Consider the following 18,073-nt stretch of genomic DNA (forward strand, 5'->3'; position numbering starts at 1 on the left):
TACAGCCACACATTTGAGTGCTAACGTTTGAGCTGTACGTCTTTTCCCCTCCTAAAGGTGGCACCAAAGATCAAGGCAATGATGATGGAGTGCGGCACTACCATGGTGGGCTACCAGCCCCAGGGTGACAAAGTCAACTTCTTCCGCATGGTCATCTCCAATCACGCTGCCACCAAGTCAGATATCGATTTCCTCATTGAGGAGATCGAGAGACTCGGACAGGAGCTGTGAGAGCCGCCATCTTGTGGAGGAGCACCTGTACTGCAGCCCTGAGTGTAAACCTGTGCTGTGTCTATCCATCTTTAACGGTTTTAAATGTAGATTTAAATGCACTATATCCTGCCAAACTGTCCTGTAAGATATCTAGGAGTAGTCTCTACTAACATGGGTAAATTCGAAAAACACTCGATTAATTTTGGCCACACAAACTTTTTTCCGAAACCTGAAGATGATCGCATGCTAAGCATCCCCACTGGCCGTCTTTTAGTGTTTACAATTCTTCCATTTGATTTTCCACAGACCACTGTGTCATCTGTACACAATACAAAGCAGTCAAACATGCAAACTAGGCAATCAAGGGTAATATTGCAAGCTCATTCAATCCTGAGCTCTGAGATGACTTCCCCAGGGGGCATGTTCTCGCCAAAGTTTTAATGGGTTTCTTTAGAGTTTTCTCCCATCTGGTAGAGAGGTTGGCTACACATATAACTTCCCCTGCTGTGAAAATGAATGCATGGTGTCCTGTAATGCCTGGTATTCCCAGGACAGGCTCTGGACACTGACCAGGATGAGAGTGTTTACTGAAGGTGAAGTACTACAGAAAACAAGTACATTCCTTCATTGTTGTTTTCTTTTAAATTGTGGAGATCGCATGGCAATCAGATATCAGTGTTTTTGAATGTCTCCTTAACCAAAAACAGCAGGTTTTGATAAAACAATTTTGATGCATTGGGCATTTGCGAGTCATCGATTCAGGAAAAGATGGCATAATACATTATGATCTGATGTTTTCAAGATCAATTTCTGTTACCACCAAGCTGCACTACCTGGCCCTTGAGCAAGGCCCTTAACCCCTCAGGTGTATAAATTAGATAAGTCACTTTGGGTACGGGTGTCTGCCGAATGCCATAAATGTAATATAAAGTGTAATGTTGTGTTTGAGGTTTGGTTAATGAAACACAGGCCTCCAGAACAGGCAGAAACCTCCTGAAATTCCAACTCAGTGATGCATAAATGCTTTGAAATTGGAATTAGAAAAGGGAAAAGTTTACACAGATTCTTGAACATTCTCATGCCTGCTCTTAATCCCAGACTCTAAAATTGAAAATCGATACTTGAAAATTGGAATAACAGGAAAGTCTTCCCATTTCCTCAAGTATTTCAGGTTTAGTTCAGGTTCTGAAGGTTCTTCAGCTGCCAGAAAGTCTATAAATGTCCTTTTTAAAAGTCTACATCAATACATGCATTTTCATGTGGCCAGTTTTCTCACTTATGGATTTGTTTAGTGACATTTAGGAGCTTTCTTTCAGCCCGTATCTCACCAAAACCAAACCAAATGGATACATAAACATGTCAAACTTCCCAGTTTCTATACATTATACTGTATGAAAATTTGAAATTTTAAGCAAAATTCAAGTCATGACTGAATAAATAATAGCATCTGTTTCCATTCTGTTAGGAAAGAAATTCTATTGTTTAATTTTCAGGTTCAACCCTTTTGATAGATTTCTGTGGTCTAAGATGGTGTTTTAATGTCATATGTGTTTTTAAATTTGCCCGTGTTAGTGTGGGATAAAACCCTAACTTTAGATTATATGATGATTGGTGAAACAGCAAGATTATTAATATTCCTAAACAATTTGAGCCTAAACATACTTAGATATAGATAGATAGACTACTTCTACTACTACTACTAATAATAATAGCTGTCCTCACGCAGTCCTCACTTTGTTTTATTCACATTTTCATAGTATATATATATATATATACTATATTGTTATGTGTAACGGGACATTTTACAGTGCTTCAGGTTGTAAATATATAACAGCGACGAGCAAGGCGCACCACCCTTTTAACCAAGTCTACTCCCTGTGTACGTGTGCAATGTGCCGTCTGTGGTCGTGTTTCTAGAACTTTACCTTCTTGTTGTAGGTCAGTGAGGACGGACAGCCCTGTTCCTGGAGATCTTAACTCCCACTTGCTTATTCATCAGGACAGGAAGTGAGGTGTTGGACTGTAAATCTCCCAGAGCAGGGCTGATCATCACTGCTGTAGATCTTGTCTTTAATGAACACCTTCGTGAGGTGAAAAACGTGTCTCGGGTATGATTATAAGTGCGCATTCAGATTCACGAGCCATGCTTTCGAAATCATCACTTTATGAACCCATGTGGTTTAAGTCATCAAACTGGGAAACACAGACACTGGGAAATACAGATACCAAGCGTAAAGCTGAATAACGGTATACATGTGAGTGATGATGATCCTTCTAGCTGGATGTTTACCAGAATCTAGCAAGCAAACAGGATTGATAGGAGAAATTACCAAATTGTTCAACTGGAAAAAAACACATTCAACTGGAATAATAAGAATTTTGTCAGTATCTCGAATCGTGGTCTTTTCCAGATTTGGTGTGCAAAGTCTGGACTTTCAGAAAGCCATTTCTTCTCTAAATGGGCAAGGCATAAACACCTTGAAATTGGGATGACAGGACCTTTTATCCTATTTTCCAGAACTCCAGATATGGTTTATAAACATCTGGGCTGTCAGAAAGCCCAAAAACTTCTGACCTGCATTGAAATTGCAATTCTAAGAAAATACCTGAAATAGCTTGAACTTCAGACTCTGCAATGTATCAATAATGGGATAAAGCCTGCCTATGCACAATAATACCCCATCACCTCCACCACCACAACCACCACAAAGAAATTGGATCTGGGCCTTTAGAAAGCTTCTGCAGCTCTAACTCTGCAATATATACATACTTTAATATTGAAATGAAAGAGATATATGAACATATGTGTCGATGTATTCAAATTGGAGTACTGATTTCAGTTTGAACAAAAAAGACTATCAACACAATACAAAAAAAAAAAAGCTCCAACTTTAGTCCATTTCTAAGATGAATGGATTAGCTAGCTTGTTTGTCATACACAAAAGTTTTTATATACTCAGTAGAAAGACCCAGTTATGATGAAAAAAAAACAAAAGTGTCTGAAATATCAACATTTCCCTCAGAGATTTTGGAAAGCAACTCAGAAAAGCTGATATTACAGTCTAATTACACTTAGCATAACAGTCGCTAACCAAACAATCATTTTAAAGATACAATAGATACAGGTAGGTGCAATAGGTACAATCTTCTGGAAAGCATATGCATTAAAGCTTTGAATTATTTTCTGACTAGGCATGTGCTGATTCTAAAACTTTATTCCACAGTAAATGTTTGTGCTACTTCGAAAATAGCTTGTCATAGCTCACTATCTAGCTAACTTTACCTCAGAATATACAGGGAGATTTAGTGCTTAGCTCACACACTAGCTAGCTAACAATTCTCATCAGCTAATAATAATGAAATTGGATTAGCAGAGTGTATCTCAGAGTGTGTAAAAATGGCGGTCTCATAACTAGCTAAACTTGCTAAAAACATGTATCTATGCTAATATAGGGACACCTATTAGCTTAGTGTTCGCTTTGTTACAGACTTTCTTCTTGGTCCGCACATGCCTAAATAGTGTTAAACCTTTTTTCCTTCTCAGTGGCATTTTTTTTTTATTATTTATTATTTTTGTGTGTGTGTGGCGTATTGTTGTATCATAGTTCTGTATGTACATACGTTATTGGTCCAGTCGTGAAATTGTGTGCCAAAGACATTCAAAACACTTTCTATTCCGTAGTCCTAGATCATATGCTACTAATGGTGTATACAATATATTTTAAAAACACTAAATATAAATGTATATGATTATATATATAAATATATATTTATTCAGTGTGTGTGAGTACATGTGTGTGTGTGTGTATGAGCGTGATGTTCGTCAAGGCCCTCGACTTCAGTGCAATCGGTGTGTCGTGTATCAGTGATAACATCGCGTGGAACTTCGACTGAATGTTTAAAAAAAAATTCATTTATTATGTATCATTTTATTATTATGTGGTGATATGAGCAGCTTAAACTCTGCCATGTATTTTACAGAAAACATTTAAATAAAAGCACAGTTTAGACAAATCATATAGGAGAATGGTTACAGATTGGTGTGAATCGAAATATTAATATGTACAATATTAAAAATAATTAGTAAATAAATAAATAAATAAATAAATAAATAAATAAATAAATAAATAAATGCAGATGCAGTGGATCAGCTGAACTGATGGTCATACGTCTGGAGTACGTTTTCAGACGCTGTAAAATTCTCAGCTGATCCATTGCATCTGAATTAAAGGTAACATTCTGTAAATTTGTTGTTGTTTTTTTTCTGAATTGTTCCTTTAATGTACTATAATCTTCAATTATATGATATTATTGTTGTATAGAAAACTTGCATCCAGCAATTGTGAGACTTTTGCACAATGTCGTTTCCCTTCGGTCTGTAAAGTGTGTGTAACTGTGTATAAGGAAGCGTCCACTCGCTGCTGTGTGTGTGTGTGTGTGTGAGTGTGTGTGAGAGGCTGAAGGACGGCACTTTGACCTGCAAAACACGCCATGTGAACACTGTTACGCTCTCCTGTACAGAATGCAATCCTATTCGACGTTCTAAACTCTTGTCGTCCTCCTCGTTCGTTTTTTCAGATCTCTATGGTAATTCTATCTATAAATATATAAATAAATGAAAATTATATGTACATTCTTTAATCCATATTTCAGTCAACAATAAAATGGATCAACTGTATTCAAGTGCAGTCTGGTGTATTATTTTGGGGGGAGAAAAGGCTAATTTTTGCTTCATTCTGCACCCATTGGAGCCAGAAATGCCAGAAAAAAAAATTTCAATCCGAAACCAATTACTTTCAAGACAGGATCATTTACATAATGTATTTCTGTGAGAGTGTTTCTCTGAAAGACATTATTAAAAATATATACTGTATATATTTAAATAAATGAAGAACAACTGAACATCAAACTCTGAACAGAATATAATCCTTTACACAACCCCTATTCAAACTGTCATATATCAATAAAATAAATTACAATCAGTGATCATATTGCTCCTTTAATATATGGACAAAAGTATTGGGACACCTGACTTTTCCAGCTATATATGGGACTTTCTCAAACTCTTACAACAAAGTTGGGGGCACATAAATGTACTTTCAGATTTTCTGTTTACTTGAACTAGGAGATGAAACCTGTTCCAGCATGACAATGCCCCTGTGCCCAAAGCAGTTCAGCTACATGAAGATCTGCTTTACATGGTATGGAGTGGAAGATCTCCTGCTAAAGAGCTCCAACCCTATTGAACACCTTTGAGATGAATTGGAACACTGACTGCACCCCAGGACTCAACACACCTACAATACTAGAAAGAATGAGCACAAATCTCCACACTTCAAAATCTAGTGGAACATCTTCACACAAGATTGCAGGTATTTTAACAGCAAATGTAGAAAGGGATGTTCAAAAACATATCGATCTTATGTTCAGACGTCCATAAACTTTTGGCTATGTGCATGAGTGCAGTAACAACCCACATTAGATGTGCAAATGAACTATTTAATACCATTTTTGTTCATCTAGTTTTTAATAAATAAGCATACTAGTGAATAAAGCATGTGATGTATATTACAGTAGATTTAATGTGCTGTATTCCAGTGTGCAGGTCCAGTGTTAATTCCTAATAAAGACAAAACAATGTCCAGATGAATAATGTTTCTCTCAGCCGTACTTGTACCAGGGCAGAGTAGATGTTTTATAGTGTGTTTTCTACACCACAGATTGTTTCAGAGCAGATTTGCAGATGTTTTTAACCCCCCAGTGAGCGAGCAGAGGCAGTGATTCCTCATGAGACAGAGCAGGGGAAGATGCCATCCCCTGCTGAGCTCTGTGTCCTGCTGAGTTTTCTTCCCCTTCAGTTTCCATGCCGCTGACTCTTTCTCTCTTAATGTTTCGGATATCAATGTGTTAGCAAAAAGGATGTTTTTATAGACATTCTCAATGATTTTTTATGCATGAGCTGTGCACAAAATAGTAGATTTGTTACATATCTAATTATTTTTTCAATTTTTTTATGCTTATTTTGCTTCGCGTTTTAGATAGATAGATAGATGATAGATAGATAGATAGATAGATAGATAGATAGATAGATAGATAGATAGATAGATAGATAGATAGATAGATAGATAGATAGATAGATAGATAGATAGATAGATAGATAGATAGATGAACAATGATCTTTAGAAAAATTTACAAATTTAAATATTATTATTATTATTATTATTATTATTATCATTATTATTATTATCGTTATAGTTTTTTGATGAATGTAGTAGCTCACTTCTACCGAAAGAGGGCAGCACTTTACACTTAAAATATCTAACCATTATTGTCGCTTTATTAGAAAAAGCAAATCTGGGATCAGCAGAGTGATGAGAAAAGTAGGCAGGGGGAGAAGAAGATAAAGCAGCAGGTAAAGAGGGATGTAAATAAAGCCAAGGAAAAGGCATATGAGGAGTTGTATGAGAAGTTGAACACTAAAGAAGGAGAAAAGGATTTGTAGCAATTGTCCAGGCAGAGGCACCGAGCTGGGAAGGATGTGCTGCAAGTTAGAGCAATAAAGGATGGAGATGGAAATGTGTTGACTAGTGAGGAGAGTGTGTTGAGAAGATGGAGGGAGTATTTTGAGCAGCTGATGAACGAAGGAAAATGAGAGAGAGAGAAGGTTGGATGGTGTGGAGATGGTGAAGCAGGAAGTGGATAGGATTAGTAAGGAGGTAGTGAGAGCAGCGATTAAGAGGATGAAGAGTGTAGAATCGGTTGGACCAGATGACATACCAGTAGAAGCATGGAGATGGTCATGAGAGATGCAGTGGTGTTTTTAACCAGAGTGTTTAACAAGATTTTAGAAGGTGAGAAGATGCATGAGGAATGGAGAAGGAGTGTGCTGGTACTGATCTTTAAGCATAAGGGAGATGTGCAGACCTGCAGTAACCACAGGGGAATACCGTTGATCAGTCACACCATGAAGTTATGGGAAAGAGTAGTGGAAGCCACGCTAAGAGAAGAGGTGACCATCTGTGAGCAACAGTATGGATTCATGCCAAGGAAGAGCACAACAGATGCATTATTTGCTTTGAGAATGTTGATGGAGAAGTACAGTGAAGAACAGAAGGAGTTGCATTGTGTATTTGTGGATTTAGAGAAAGCGTACGACAGGGTGAAGAGAAGAGTTGTGGTATTGTATGAGGAAGTCAGGTGTGTCAGAGAAGTATGTGAGGGTGGTGCAGGACATGTATGAGGACAGTGTGACAGCAGTGAAGTGTGCAGTAGGAACGACAGACTGGTTCAAGATGGAGGTTGGACTGCATCAAGGATCGGCCCTGAGACCTTTCTTGTTTGCAGTGGTGATGGACAGGTTGATGGACGAGGTCAGACAGGAGTCTCAGTGGACCATGATGTTTGTGGATTATATTGTTATTTGTGGTGAGAGTAGTGAGCAGGTGGAGAAGAGCCTGGAGAGGTGGAGGTACGCGCTGGAGAGGAGAATGAAAGTCAGTAGGAGTAAGACAGAGTACATGTGTGTGAATGAGAGGGAGGGCAGTGGAGTGATGTGGTTGATTTGTGATAGAAGAGTATCTGTGAGAGTGAAAGGGAAAGTTTATAGGACTGTGGTGAGACCTGAGATGTTGTATGGTTTAGAGACAGTGGCATTGAGGAAAAGACAGGAGGTGGAGCTGGAGGTAGCAGAGCTAAAGATGTTGAAGTTTTCGTTGGGAGCGAGGAGAATAGACAGCATTAGAAATAAGTTTATTAGAGGGACTTAGAGGGAATCTTATCATCCCTGCACTGGCTTCCTGTTAAGTTTCGAATAGACTCCAAACTACTTCTTCTTACTTATAAAACAGTAAATGGTTTGGCTCCCATGTATCTCTCCAGTCTTTTAACACGCTACAATCTGCCACGCTCCCTCAGATCTCATAACTCTGGGCTTCTAGTAGTTCCTAGAATAGCAAAGTCCACTAAAGACAGTAGATCATTTTCACATTTAGCTCCTAAACTCTGGAATAGTCTTCCTGACAGTGTTCGGGGCTCAGACACACTCTCCCAGTTTAAGTGCAGATTAAAAAAATATCTTTTTAGCAAAACCTACACATAACATACGTCTCACATCATAACCTTGTGCTCCAGAACATCTGATCACATGAACATTATCAACTTGTGCTGTTGTAATTCCTCTCCACTGCTTCTCTTTCCCTCCCCATCCTGAGTCATCCTGAGGTTTGGCCAGCTCCGGTCACGTCCCACCTCATGAAGATTATGGACCTTTGAAGAAGTAGATGCCGAACTCGCAAACATCCCGAACCACCTAGAGACGTACCAGTGCCAATTGGATCCCACTACATGTGTGGAGTTTTGACATTGGACCTCCTGGAGTGTTTAAAGTCTCTGGCATGGAGAAGCTGATGCTGGATCTATGATAATCACAAATGTTGAGCTCATAAAACTAGGAGCTACTAACCATAAAGAATGTATAAGATTGTAGGAAGAACATTACTTATAATCTTATACTCCAGTACTCATGTTAGTTCTCACTCTCCAGTGTTCTGTATTGAAAGATTTATGATCAAACTCTTGATGTCATTTAAATGAGGATGGGTTCCCCTTTTGAGTCTGGTTCCTCTCAAGGTTTCTTCCTCATTACATCTAAGGGAGTTTTTCCTTGCCACAGTCACCACGGCTGCTCATCAGGGATAAATACACACCATTCACCTTCACTGTTGATTTCTGTAAAGCTGCTTTGAGACAATGTCTGTTGTGAAAAGCGCTATAGAAATAAACTTCACTTGACTTGACAGCGCATGTAGGAGACAAGGTTAGGTAGATTGAGATGGTTTGGACATTTGCAGAGGAGGGACATGGTTTATATCAGTAGGAGAATGATGAGGATGGAGCCACCAGGAAGAAGGAAAAGAAGAAAGACCAGGAGAAGGTTTATGGATGTGGTGAGCGAAGACATGCAGGTAGTTAGGTTGAAAGAGGCAGATGTAGAGGACGGGGGGTTATGAAGACGGATCTGCTGTAGCGCCCCCTAATGGGTGAAGCCGAAAGAAGAAATGTAGAAAAATAAAATCACGTCTCATATTCAAAACAGATTGACCTCTTAGCAGTCAAATAAGATATTTAAATATCATTTTAACTATTTTTATTATAATATTTTAACCTCTTCATAACGGGGAAGTTTTTATATCTCATGCGCCACAAAAACAAGCTTCAACCCAGATTTTCTAATCCCACCCGTACACATCAAAGCCTGCCTTCTACCCAAGGATTTGTCCCTTATGTTCCCGCCTCCTCGCTGTGATTGGTTGATATTTTAGGCTCGCTTATTGGATAATAGATTTACGTGATTGAAAGCAATAAAAAAAATTTTATGAGAAAAAAGGGTTGTGTTTATTAATTATATGTTAAAATCCTTTTGGAAACAATATTGTCTAAATGTATAAGTCTGATATTATTATATTTTTAAAACATTTCCGGTAACGTCAACGTCGATGCTTCCGGGTTGGTTTCGAATTGCTATGGAGACGTGGCGACCAGCCAACCGGCGGATTATTCGTGTATAAGAATTGTAGCCAATCACAGATCATGAAAAGCCTCCTTTCACCCAATTATCGGAGAGTGGGCGGGGGTTTGTCTTAATACAGGTGTGAAAACCTTACGCTTACCCAGAATCCCTTTCTTCTCCTATTGCCACGTAACAAGCTGAAGCTCCGCGAGTGGTCGCGTCCGTGCTGAATTTCCTGCCCGGCTGTGCGCACTCCAACCCGGTGACAGGGATCAGATACTTACCGCTGACACGGACACGGGGGAGTCATGGGGGGAACGCAGAGCGTGGAGATACCCGGAGGAGGTTCTGAAGGTTACCATGTTCTTCGGGTAGGTGCAGTAGTAATGCCGTGGTGGCGAGTGATGCTAGCGGTGTCCTGTGAACGTCCGAATCCGGCTTGCGAGCGCATGCGTGGGGCGCAGGATGTTACTCGAGGCCGAGGATGTCCAGCGCGGCCTGCTCGACCTGTCTGATGCTAGCGTTAACGTGGAATGGAGCTGGGCGACAAATTCTCGCGTTCGGCTTCAGACTTCCTAATTCTAATACCAGGCTTTATTTAACTGTGTTTATTCGGTTTCATGCCGCGTTTTTATTGAATTTGATTGCAAATGTATTCCCCTATTTACACTGTCCCGTATTAGCTAGCTGATGATGTTGAATCAGTGTTTGAGCAACTTCAGGTGTTTCATTAGCACCAAAGAAGCTCCATCAAAACTTTGTTAGATGATAGATAAACCAAACCATGGTTCTTTACCCAGGTTAGTCCTGAAGGTGATTGAGGGTTTTGTATTCCATAAGAATGTACACAGAACACACACACACACACACACACACACTCAGTGTTGATTCAGGGTGTGTATCTGCCAGACTTCCAGCATTCACCACTATGTATATTTTGTAGATGAGAACAGAACAGGTGTAAACCCTTGTATTTAAGTCCAATTGCTTGTTTTTATTATTGCCTTGTCTCAACATGCTGATGTTTTTTTTTCTCTCTTCCAGGTGCAGGAGAACTCGCCCGGACACCGGGCCGGCCTTGAACCGTTCTTCGATTTCATTGTGTCCATCAATAACGCCAGACTGGTACGTTTACAGATCGCTCACTTCAGGGACTCCGAGCTCCTGGGGTACGGCTTTGAAAACGAAATGACAAAAGTCGTAACTGAAATCGCACCGCTTTGTCGAGATTGGCTTAAGAACGGATCTGCTATCGAAAGCAGGCTATATCGCGGTGCAGGGCGAGGAGGGATTTTATTACAAAAGGAAGAACGGTACTTATTTGGGATCGTATGTATTCATGCTCGTTCATGCCAGACGTCCACAAGCAGCTCAATGCATGAAAACATCCCTTGTCTCACGTTCGTTTCGTCTTTAGTTGCCTGTGAGTCAAAATGTCTTAAAAACGATCTATTCGGGTTTTTCCTTGTCAGTAGAAATACCCCACACTGGCTGTTTTTTGCACCGTTTTGTGTAAATACGGTCTAATTCAGTCTGCTGAAATCCTGACGGTTACTGAATCTTTACTTAGGGTCGTTTTACGTCTGCTCAGGTCTTTCAAATTTTTCATTCTTTACGGTTTTTCGAAGACTAGAAATGTTTAACGATCCCATCCCAACTCCACACCCATCAAACCCCTTCGAAACAGACAGCAGTTTGTGTTAAAAGCTCTTCATGTGTGGCACAACTGAATTTCTTCTTCCAAACTTCGTCACTTCTGCTGAACTTCAACCTCAGAGCCACTCCTGCCCTCGATAAACACTGTCTGCGTAATGACTGTTTACCCAGGTGTTCATGAACAAGCTCGCTGAACTCACTTCCCTTAAAGATGTGGCACACGTTTCCTCATAAACCCCCAGGATAGAATTGTAACCTCTAACGATCTGAGACGCGTTCAGAATAATTATGCCTAGAAGCCCGATGTTCTGGTGGACAGTTGAGGGGGTGCGACTGTGTAACCTCACTGATCTGTGTGTGTGTGATTTTAGAACAAGGACAATGACACACTGAAGGATCTGCTGAAGGCCAACGTGGAGAAGCCGGTGGTGATGCTGGTGTACAGCAGTAAGACTCTGAAGCTGCGCGAGGCCACGGTCACCCCCAGCAACATGTGGGGCGGTCAGGGGCTCCTGGGGGTCAGTATCCGCTTCTGCAGCTTCGAGGGAGCGAATGAGAACGTCTGGCATGTACTGGTGAGTGTGTGTGTGTAGGTCAGAAAAACTGGATGGTCTTGTACATTGAGCTTTGACATTAACACTGGGTGAGATTTGGGACCTGGCCTGCGGTGACCTCAGTGATCCGACTGGTTTAACAGGACATCAGTAAACATTTTTTGATCCTTCTGTCTGGTTTTGTCACTCGTTCTCATATTATTTCACTTCTTCTGTCTGTCTGCCCGTCCAGTTATCACTCGTGTGTTTGACCTTCCCTTGTCTTCTGGCCTCACTTTCAAGTCACCCGTCTGTGTCTTATCTACCAGTCTTGCCTACTGTGCTGTTTTCCCCCTGTCCTTTGCTCATTCTGTCTGTCTGTCTCTCACTTGGTCTTTCTATCTACCCCTCTGTCTTCCTGCCTGTCTGCATCTCACTTGCTTTGTGTCTGTCTTTCACCTGTCTCTCGATCAGGCTTTTTTCATCTGCACGTCACCTGCTTTTTGTCTGTTTATCTTTCAACTTGTCTGTTTTTCTCATTTGCTCTGAAACCTTCCTTGTTTGTTTCTTGGGCGGTCTTTCTGCTTGCTTCTTAACACCCTCCCGCTCGTCCGCTTGGAAGTCCCTTTTCCGCTCGTCCGCTTGGTCTTTATTTTTTATTTTTATTTATTTATTTTTTTTCGCTTGGACGCCCCCTTTTTCACCTGTCTGCCCCTTTTCCACCTGTCTGCCTGGATGCTCCTTTTTCCGTGTCTTCCCCTTTTCTGCCTAGACGTCCCTTTTCCTCCTGTCTGCCTGGACTCCCCTTTTCTGCCTAGACGCCCCTTTTTCCGCCTGTCTGCCTGGACACCACTTTTTTCGTGTCTGCCCCTTTTCCGGCCTGTCTTCCCCTTTTCCGCCTGGCCGCTCCTTTTCCTCCTGTCTGCCTGGACACCTTTTTTCCGACCTGTCTGCCCCTTTTCCGCCTGGACACCCCTTTTCCGCCCGTCCGCTTGGACGCCCCTTTTCTGCTTGGACGCCCACTTTCCGTCTGTCCGCCTGAACGCCCCCTTTTTTTGCCTGTCTTCCTGGATGCCCCTTTTTCGCCTGTCCGCCTAGACCCCATTTTTTCCGCGTCTGCCCCTTTTCCGCCTGGACGCCCCTTTTCCTCCCGTCTGTCTGGACTCCTCTTTTTCACTAGTCTGCCTGTCTGCCCCTTTTCCGCCTGCCTGCCCCTCTTCCACCTGTCTGCCTGGACGCCACCTTATCCATGTCTGCCCCTTTTCTGCCAGTCCGCCCCATTTACCGCCCCGTTAATGTTTTCCTGGCACTTAATAAACAACCCCCCACCCCACCCCATTCTTGTTCTCTCAATGTTTTCTGTCTCTCCCTATAAAAACCTGTCTTACTTTCTTCTCCTCAGGAAATAGAACCGAACTCTCCAGCTGCTCTAGCAGGACTGAGGCCTCACACAGACTACATCATCGGGGCCGACACCGTCATGAACGAGGTGTGTAGTTCTAAATGTTGGGTGGTCCGAAGATTTGCTGCCTTGCATATCTGATTTTTTTTGTTAGTTTTGTTTTGTATTACCAAGTCTTCAGTTTCCTGATTGTGTTTTTTTTTCTTCTCTTTTTAGTCTGAGGATTTATTCTCATTGATAGAGACCCATGAGGGTAAAGGACTGAAGCTGTACGTTTATAACACTGACACAGACAGCTGCAGAGAAGTCGTCATCACTCCAAACAGCACCTGGGGCGGAGAGGGCAGGTGTGTGTGTGTGTGTGTGTGTGTGTGTGTGTGTGTGTGTGTGTGTGTGTGTGTGTGTGTGTGTGTGTGTGTGTGTGTGTGTGTGTGTGTGTGTGTGTGTGTGTGTGTGTGTCTTGCAAATCAAGAGAAAGTGTTGATCAATAGTAAAGGCTTGTCCTATGTACATTAGTGTACAGTGCAATTCCAGTGATGTCAGGAAGCTGGGATTAGAGCGGAGGGTCAGCCATGATCAGCAGCACTGGATCACAGAGAGTTAAGGGCCTTACTTAAAGGCCCCAAACGTGTCTATTTGGCGATACTAGGGTTTGAACCCCTGACCTTTTGATCAGTAACCCAAATGTGAAGACTGAAAGATCCTACAGAAGTTAAGGCTGTGCGCAGTGTGAATAGAAACTGGACGTTTGGGACGGAGGTGGGAACGATGCACAATGTGGGTTTAATCCGTAGTAATTAAGATAAAGATTCACTAAATCAGTTTTAGATTATAGTATAATCTAGACCGAGCTGTGTTCAGGTTTCATAAATACTCCTTTAATAAGTATCCAGTTTCAGCACTTGTTCTTAACATGCACGTCATTTAAAATAACTCCCATGTCCACTGTTTATCTTCATAATGGCCTCTATTGGTATTGTTTTATTCTTCCATCACATTCCATATTTAGTCCACCGTCAAAGTTATAGTGAATTCAACACTCTCGAGAAGATTAGATTTCAGGGTTGTGTGGATGTTTTTTTTTTTTTTTTGGTTGTTTTTCCACTAAAAGGGCATTTGTGAGATCAGGGACTGTTGTTGAGGACGTGAGGAGGTCTGGGGTTGGGACAGTGTTCTAGTTCATCCCAGTGGTGCTCAGTGAGGGAGTTGAGGAGATCAGGGCTTTATGCAGGACATGAGTTTTACAGTTTCAGCTGTAGCACATCACGTCGGTATGGCATGGAGCAGTGTTTGGATCTCCAGTGCATAAAGGCATGCTATACAATTGTTCGGTGGCATTTGTGCGATTAATTCAGCACTCGTTTCTGTTTGACCACGTTTATTAAAAACCACAAATAAATATAAAGTGGCAAAATGAAAACCTTCAATGCAAAACACAATTATTCACGACGTCCATGCGCCAAGTCTCAAATCAAGCACCAAAATCCACCATGATGCTCACATCCGGCAATTAAAACCGTCCGTGTGGAAACATAGCAAAAGCTCGGTTTGGTGTCCTGATGATTTTACGTAATTTAAAACACCGTAATTACTTTCAAATATTTACACAATTTGAGTATGGTTTTACTAATATAAACATACAACTATAAAACTAGTTGTTCTAACAGTTTGAGATTTCCTGCAATGGTATAATGTCACACTTTTTTTCTTCTTTCATCCCCCCTCTCAGTCTTGGCTGTGGTATTGGCTATGGCTACCTGCACAGGATTCCCACTCGGCCGTTTGAGGAGGGGAAAAAGATCAGCTTTCCTGCACACACTCCCAGTGCACCGGCAAGTCCACTGAAGGACGGATTCACTGAGGTTCAACCTTTATTTCTCAAACACACACACTGCATCATTTATTTTCAGAACACCACCAATCTGTACAGTGAGGTCATAATACTACGGGCTAAACACCAGCCCCGGGGAATTCAGTTAGACACGTGTGTGCACTCTTCTGACTTGTACCTTGTCTTTTGGCACTCTCAGGTTCAGCTTTCTGCTGTAACCCCGCCCCCTGTTACATCATCCGCCCCCACTGGACTTGAAGATAGCCTGTCTGGGCTGTCAATCAATTCAGCTCCTCCTACGATGCCCTCAGAGCTTCAAACAGGTTTGGGCTCTTTTTCTGCTAAATCATGGAGCTTTTCATTGTGTTTTGGGTTACATTCCTAATGTGCAGGTTCTGGTGTTACAGGTGTGCCCACAGTCCCCCTTCTGCCCACACAGGTCACCCCAGGCATGGCCACTCTGCCCTCGGTTAACCCCGGCACTACGCTACCAGGTATCACACACACACACTCAAATATATATACGTTAATATATAGTGTTTCTTGATTTTAAAAACAATCTGAATTCGATATACAGTGAGGAAAATAAGTATTTGAACACCCTGCTATTTTGCAAGTTCTCCCACTTAGAAATCATGGAGGGGTCTGAAATTGTCATCGTAGGTGCATGTCCACTGTGAGAGACATAATAAAAAATTAAAAAATCCAGAAATCACAATATATGATTTTTAAACTATTTATTTGTATGATACAGCTGCAAATAAGTATTTGAACACCTGTCTATCAGCTAGAATTCTGACCCTCAAAGACCTGTTAGTCTGCCTTTAAAATGTCCACCTCCACTACATTTATTATCCTAAATTAGATGCACCTGTTTGAGGTCGTTAGCTGCATAAAGACACCTGTCCACACCATACAATCAGTAAGAATCCAACTACTAACATGGCCAAGACCAAAGAGCTGTCCAAAGACACTAGAGACAAAATTGTACACCTCCACAAGGCTGGAAAGGGCTACGGGGAAATTGCCAAGCAGCTTGGTGAAAAAAGATCCACTGTTGAAGCAATCATTAGAAAATGGAAGAAGCTTAACAAGACTGTCAATCTCCCTCGGACTGAGGCTCCATGCAAGATCTCACCTCGTGGGGTCTCAATGATCCTAAGGAAGGTGAGAAATCAGCCCAGAACTACACGGGAGGAGCTGGTCAATGACCTGAAAAGAGCTGGGACCACCGTTTCCAAGGTTACTGTTGGTAATACACTAAGACATCATGGTTTGAAATAATGCATGGCACGGAAGGTTCCCCTGCTTAAACCAGCACATGTCCAGACACGTCTTAAGGTTGCCAATGACCATTTGGATGATCCAGAGGTGTCATGGAAGAAAGTCATGTGGTCAGATGTGACCAAAATAGAACTTTTGGGTCATAATTCCACTAAACGTGTTTGGAGGAAGAAGAATGATGAGTACCATCCCAAGAACACTATCCTTACTGTGAAGCATGGGGGTGGTAGCATCATGCTTTGGGGGTGTTTTTCTGCACATGGGACAGGGCGACTGCACTGTATTAAGGAGAGGATGACCGGGGCCATGTATTGTGAGATTTTGGGGAACAACCTCCTTCCCTCAGTTAGAGCATTGAAGATGGGTCGAGGCTGGGTCTTCCAACATGACAATGACCTGAAGCACACAGCCAGGATAACCAAGGAGTGGCTCTGTAAGAAGCATATCAAGGTTCTGGCATGGCCTAGCCAGTATCCAGACCTAAACCCAATAGAGAATCTTTGGAGGGAGCTCAAACTCCGTGTTTCTCAGCAACAGGCCAGAAACCTGACTGATCTAGAGAAGATCTGTGTGGAGGAGTGGGCCAAAATCCCTCCTGCAGTGTGTGTAACCTGGTGAAAAACTACAGGAAACGTTTGACCTCTGTAATTGCAAACAAAGGCTCCTGTACCAAATATTAACATTGACTTTCTCAGGTGTTCAAATACTTATTTGCAGCTGTATCAAACAAATAAATAGTTAAAAAATCATACATAGTGTTTTCTGGATTTTTTTTTTAGATTATGTCTCTCACAGTGGACATGCACCTACGATGACAATTTCAGACCCCTCCATGATTTCTAAGTGGGAGAACTCGCTAAATAGCAGGGTTTTCAAAAAAAAAAATTCTTACTGTAAATCCATACCCAATACTTAGCATGTGTATGTTGTTAATTGAGTGTGGACTGTTTGAATGTCGTATTTTTAGTCATGAATGAAAATTCTTTGAAAAAGAAAGAAAAACCGAATGACTGTAAATATGGCTTTTTAAGAGATACTGGAAGAGAAGGTGTTCATTAACCTGACCTGCAGTGTTGCCAGGAATTAGCTGCAAGTTCATGAATGTCTCACGTCTTTATTTCTTTTAATTTTTTTGCCCCAGGATTAATGTCATTACCTGCTGGTCTTCCCCCGCTGCCCAACCTGCCCAACCTCACCAATCTGCCCAACCTGAACATCCCTCTCCCAGACCTTGCTGGAGTATCGTTAACAGGACTCTCCAGCCTTCCTTCTTCCACTAAAGGTACACACACACACACACACACACACACACACACACACACACACGTAAACAGCATTCAGAAAGAAGGCCCTGCCCCCTTTCCCCCATTTCAAAATAGTAGTAGTGTTTAAAAAAATGTTTCCCCATACTATTGCCCTATTCGGGTTTCTAAAATATAAAAATGAAGAATTAGTAAAAATGTTTTTTATAGCACAAAGGCACTACACTAATCCGGATCCTTTTTTTTTTTTTTTCTCGTCTAAAAACGTCTTCAAGCAGCGTCATTTCCACCTGGTGTTTATTTACTGTCCGGCTCTTTGAAACGTCTCGGCAACCAATAAAAAGGCGTCCTCGTTAGACCCGATCTGCACAGCAGTGGTTTGGT

The 18,073-nt window shown here is 41.6% G+C and overlaps 2 protein-coding genes across 3 annotated transcripts in view; both read left to right on the forward strand.

Moving 5' to 3' along the window:
• The window catches only part of gad1b (glutamate decarboxylase 1b), a 43,241-nt gene extending 38,989 nt beyond the window's left edge, over positions 1 to 4,252 (forward strand). For both annotated transcript variants that reach the window (XM_083563259.1, XM_083563258.1), the window contains exon 17: positions 58 to 4,252. In XM_083563259.1, the coding sequence (XP_083419385.1) occupies positions 58 to 231 (174 nt within the window). In that variant the 3' untranslated portion in view covers positions 232 to 4,252. The remainder of the gene's footprint in view (positions 1 to 57) is intronic.
• Positions 4,253 to 9,876: 5,624 nt separating this feature from the next.
• gorasp2 (golgi reassembly stacking protein 2) overlaps positions 9,877 to 18,073 on the forward strand; it is a 9,548-nt gene continuing 1,351 nt past the window's right edge. Inside the window, exons 1-9 of the mRNA XM_083563472.1 lie at positions 9,877 to 10,092; positions 10,766 to 10,846; positions 11,749 to 11,952; positions 13,313 to 13,399; positions 13,529 to 13,659; positions 15,042 to 15,174; positions 15,343 to 15,466; positions 15,551 to 15,637; positions 17,569 to 17,709. Coding sequence (XP_083419598.1) covers positions 10,030 to 10,092; positions 10,766 to 10,846; positions 11,749 to 11,952; positions 13,313 to 13,399; positions 13,529 to 13,659; positions 15,042 to 15,174; positions 15,343 to 15,466; positions 15,551 to 15,637; positions 17,569 to 17,709 — 1,051 coding nt within the window. The 5' untranslated portion in view covers positions 9,877 to 10,029. The remainder of the gene's footprint in view (positions 10,093 to 10,765; positions 10,847 to 11,748; positions 11,953 to 13,312; positions 13,400 to 13,528; positions 13,660 to 15,041; positions 15,175 to 15,342; positions 15,467 to 15,550; positions 15,638 to 17,568; positions 17,710 to 18,073) is intronic.

This window comes from Silurus aristotelis (assembly GCF_946808225.1).
Source record: "Silurus aristotelis genome assembly, chromosome: 2".
In the NCBI taxonomy this organism is placed as follows: Eukaryota; Metazoa; Chordata; class Actinopteri; order Siluriformes; family Siluridae; genus Silurus; species Silurus aristotelis.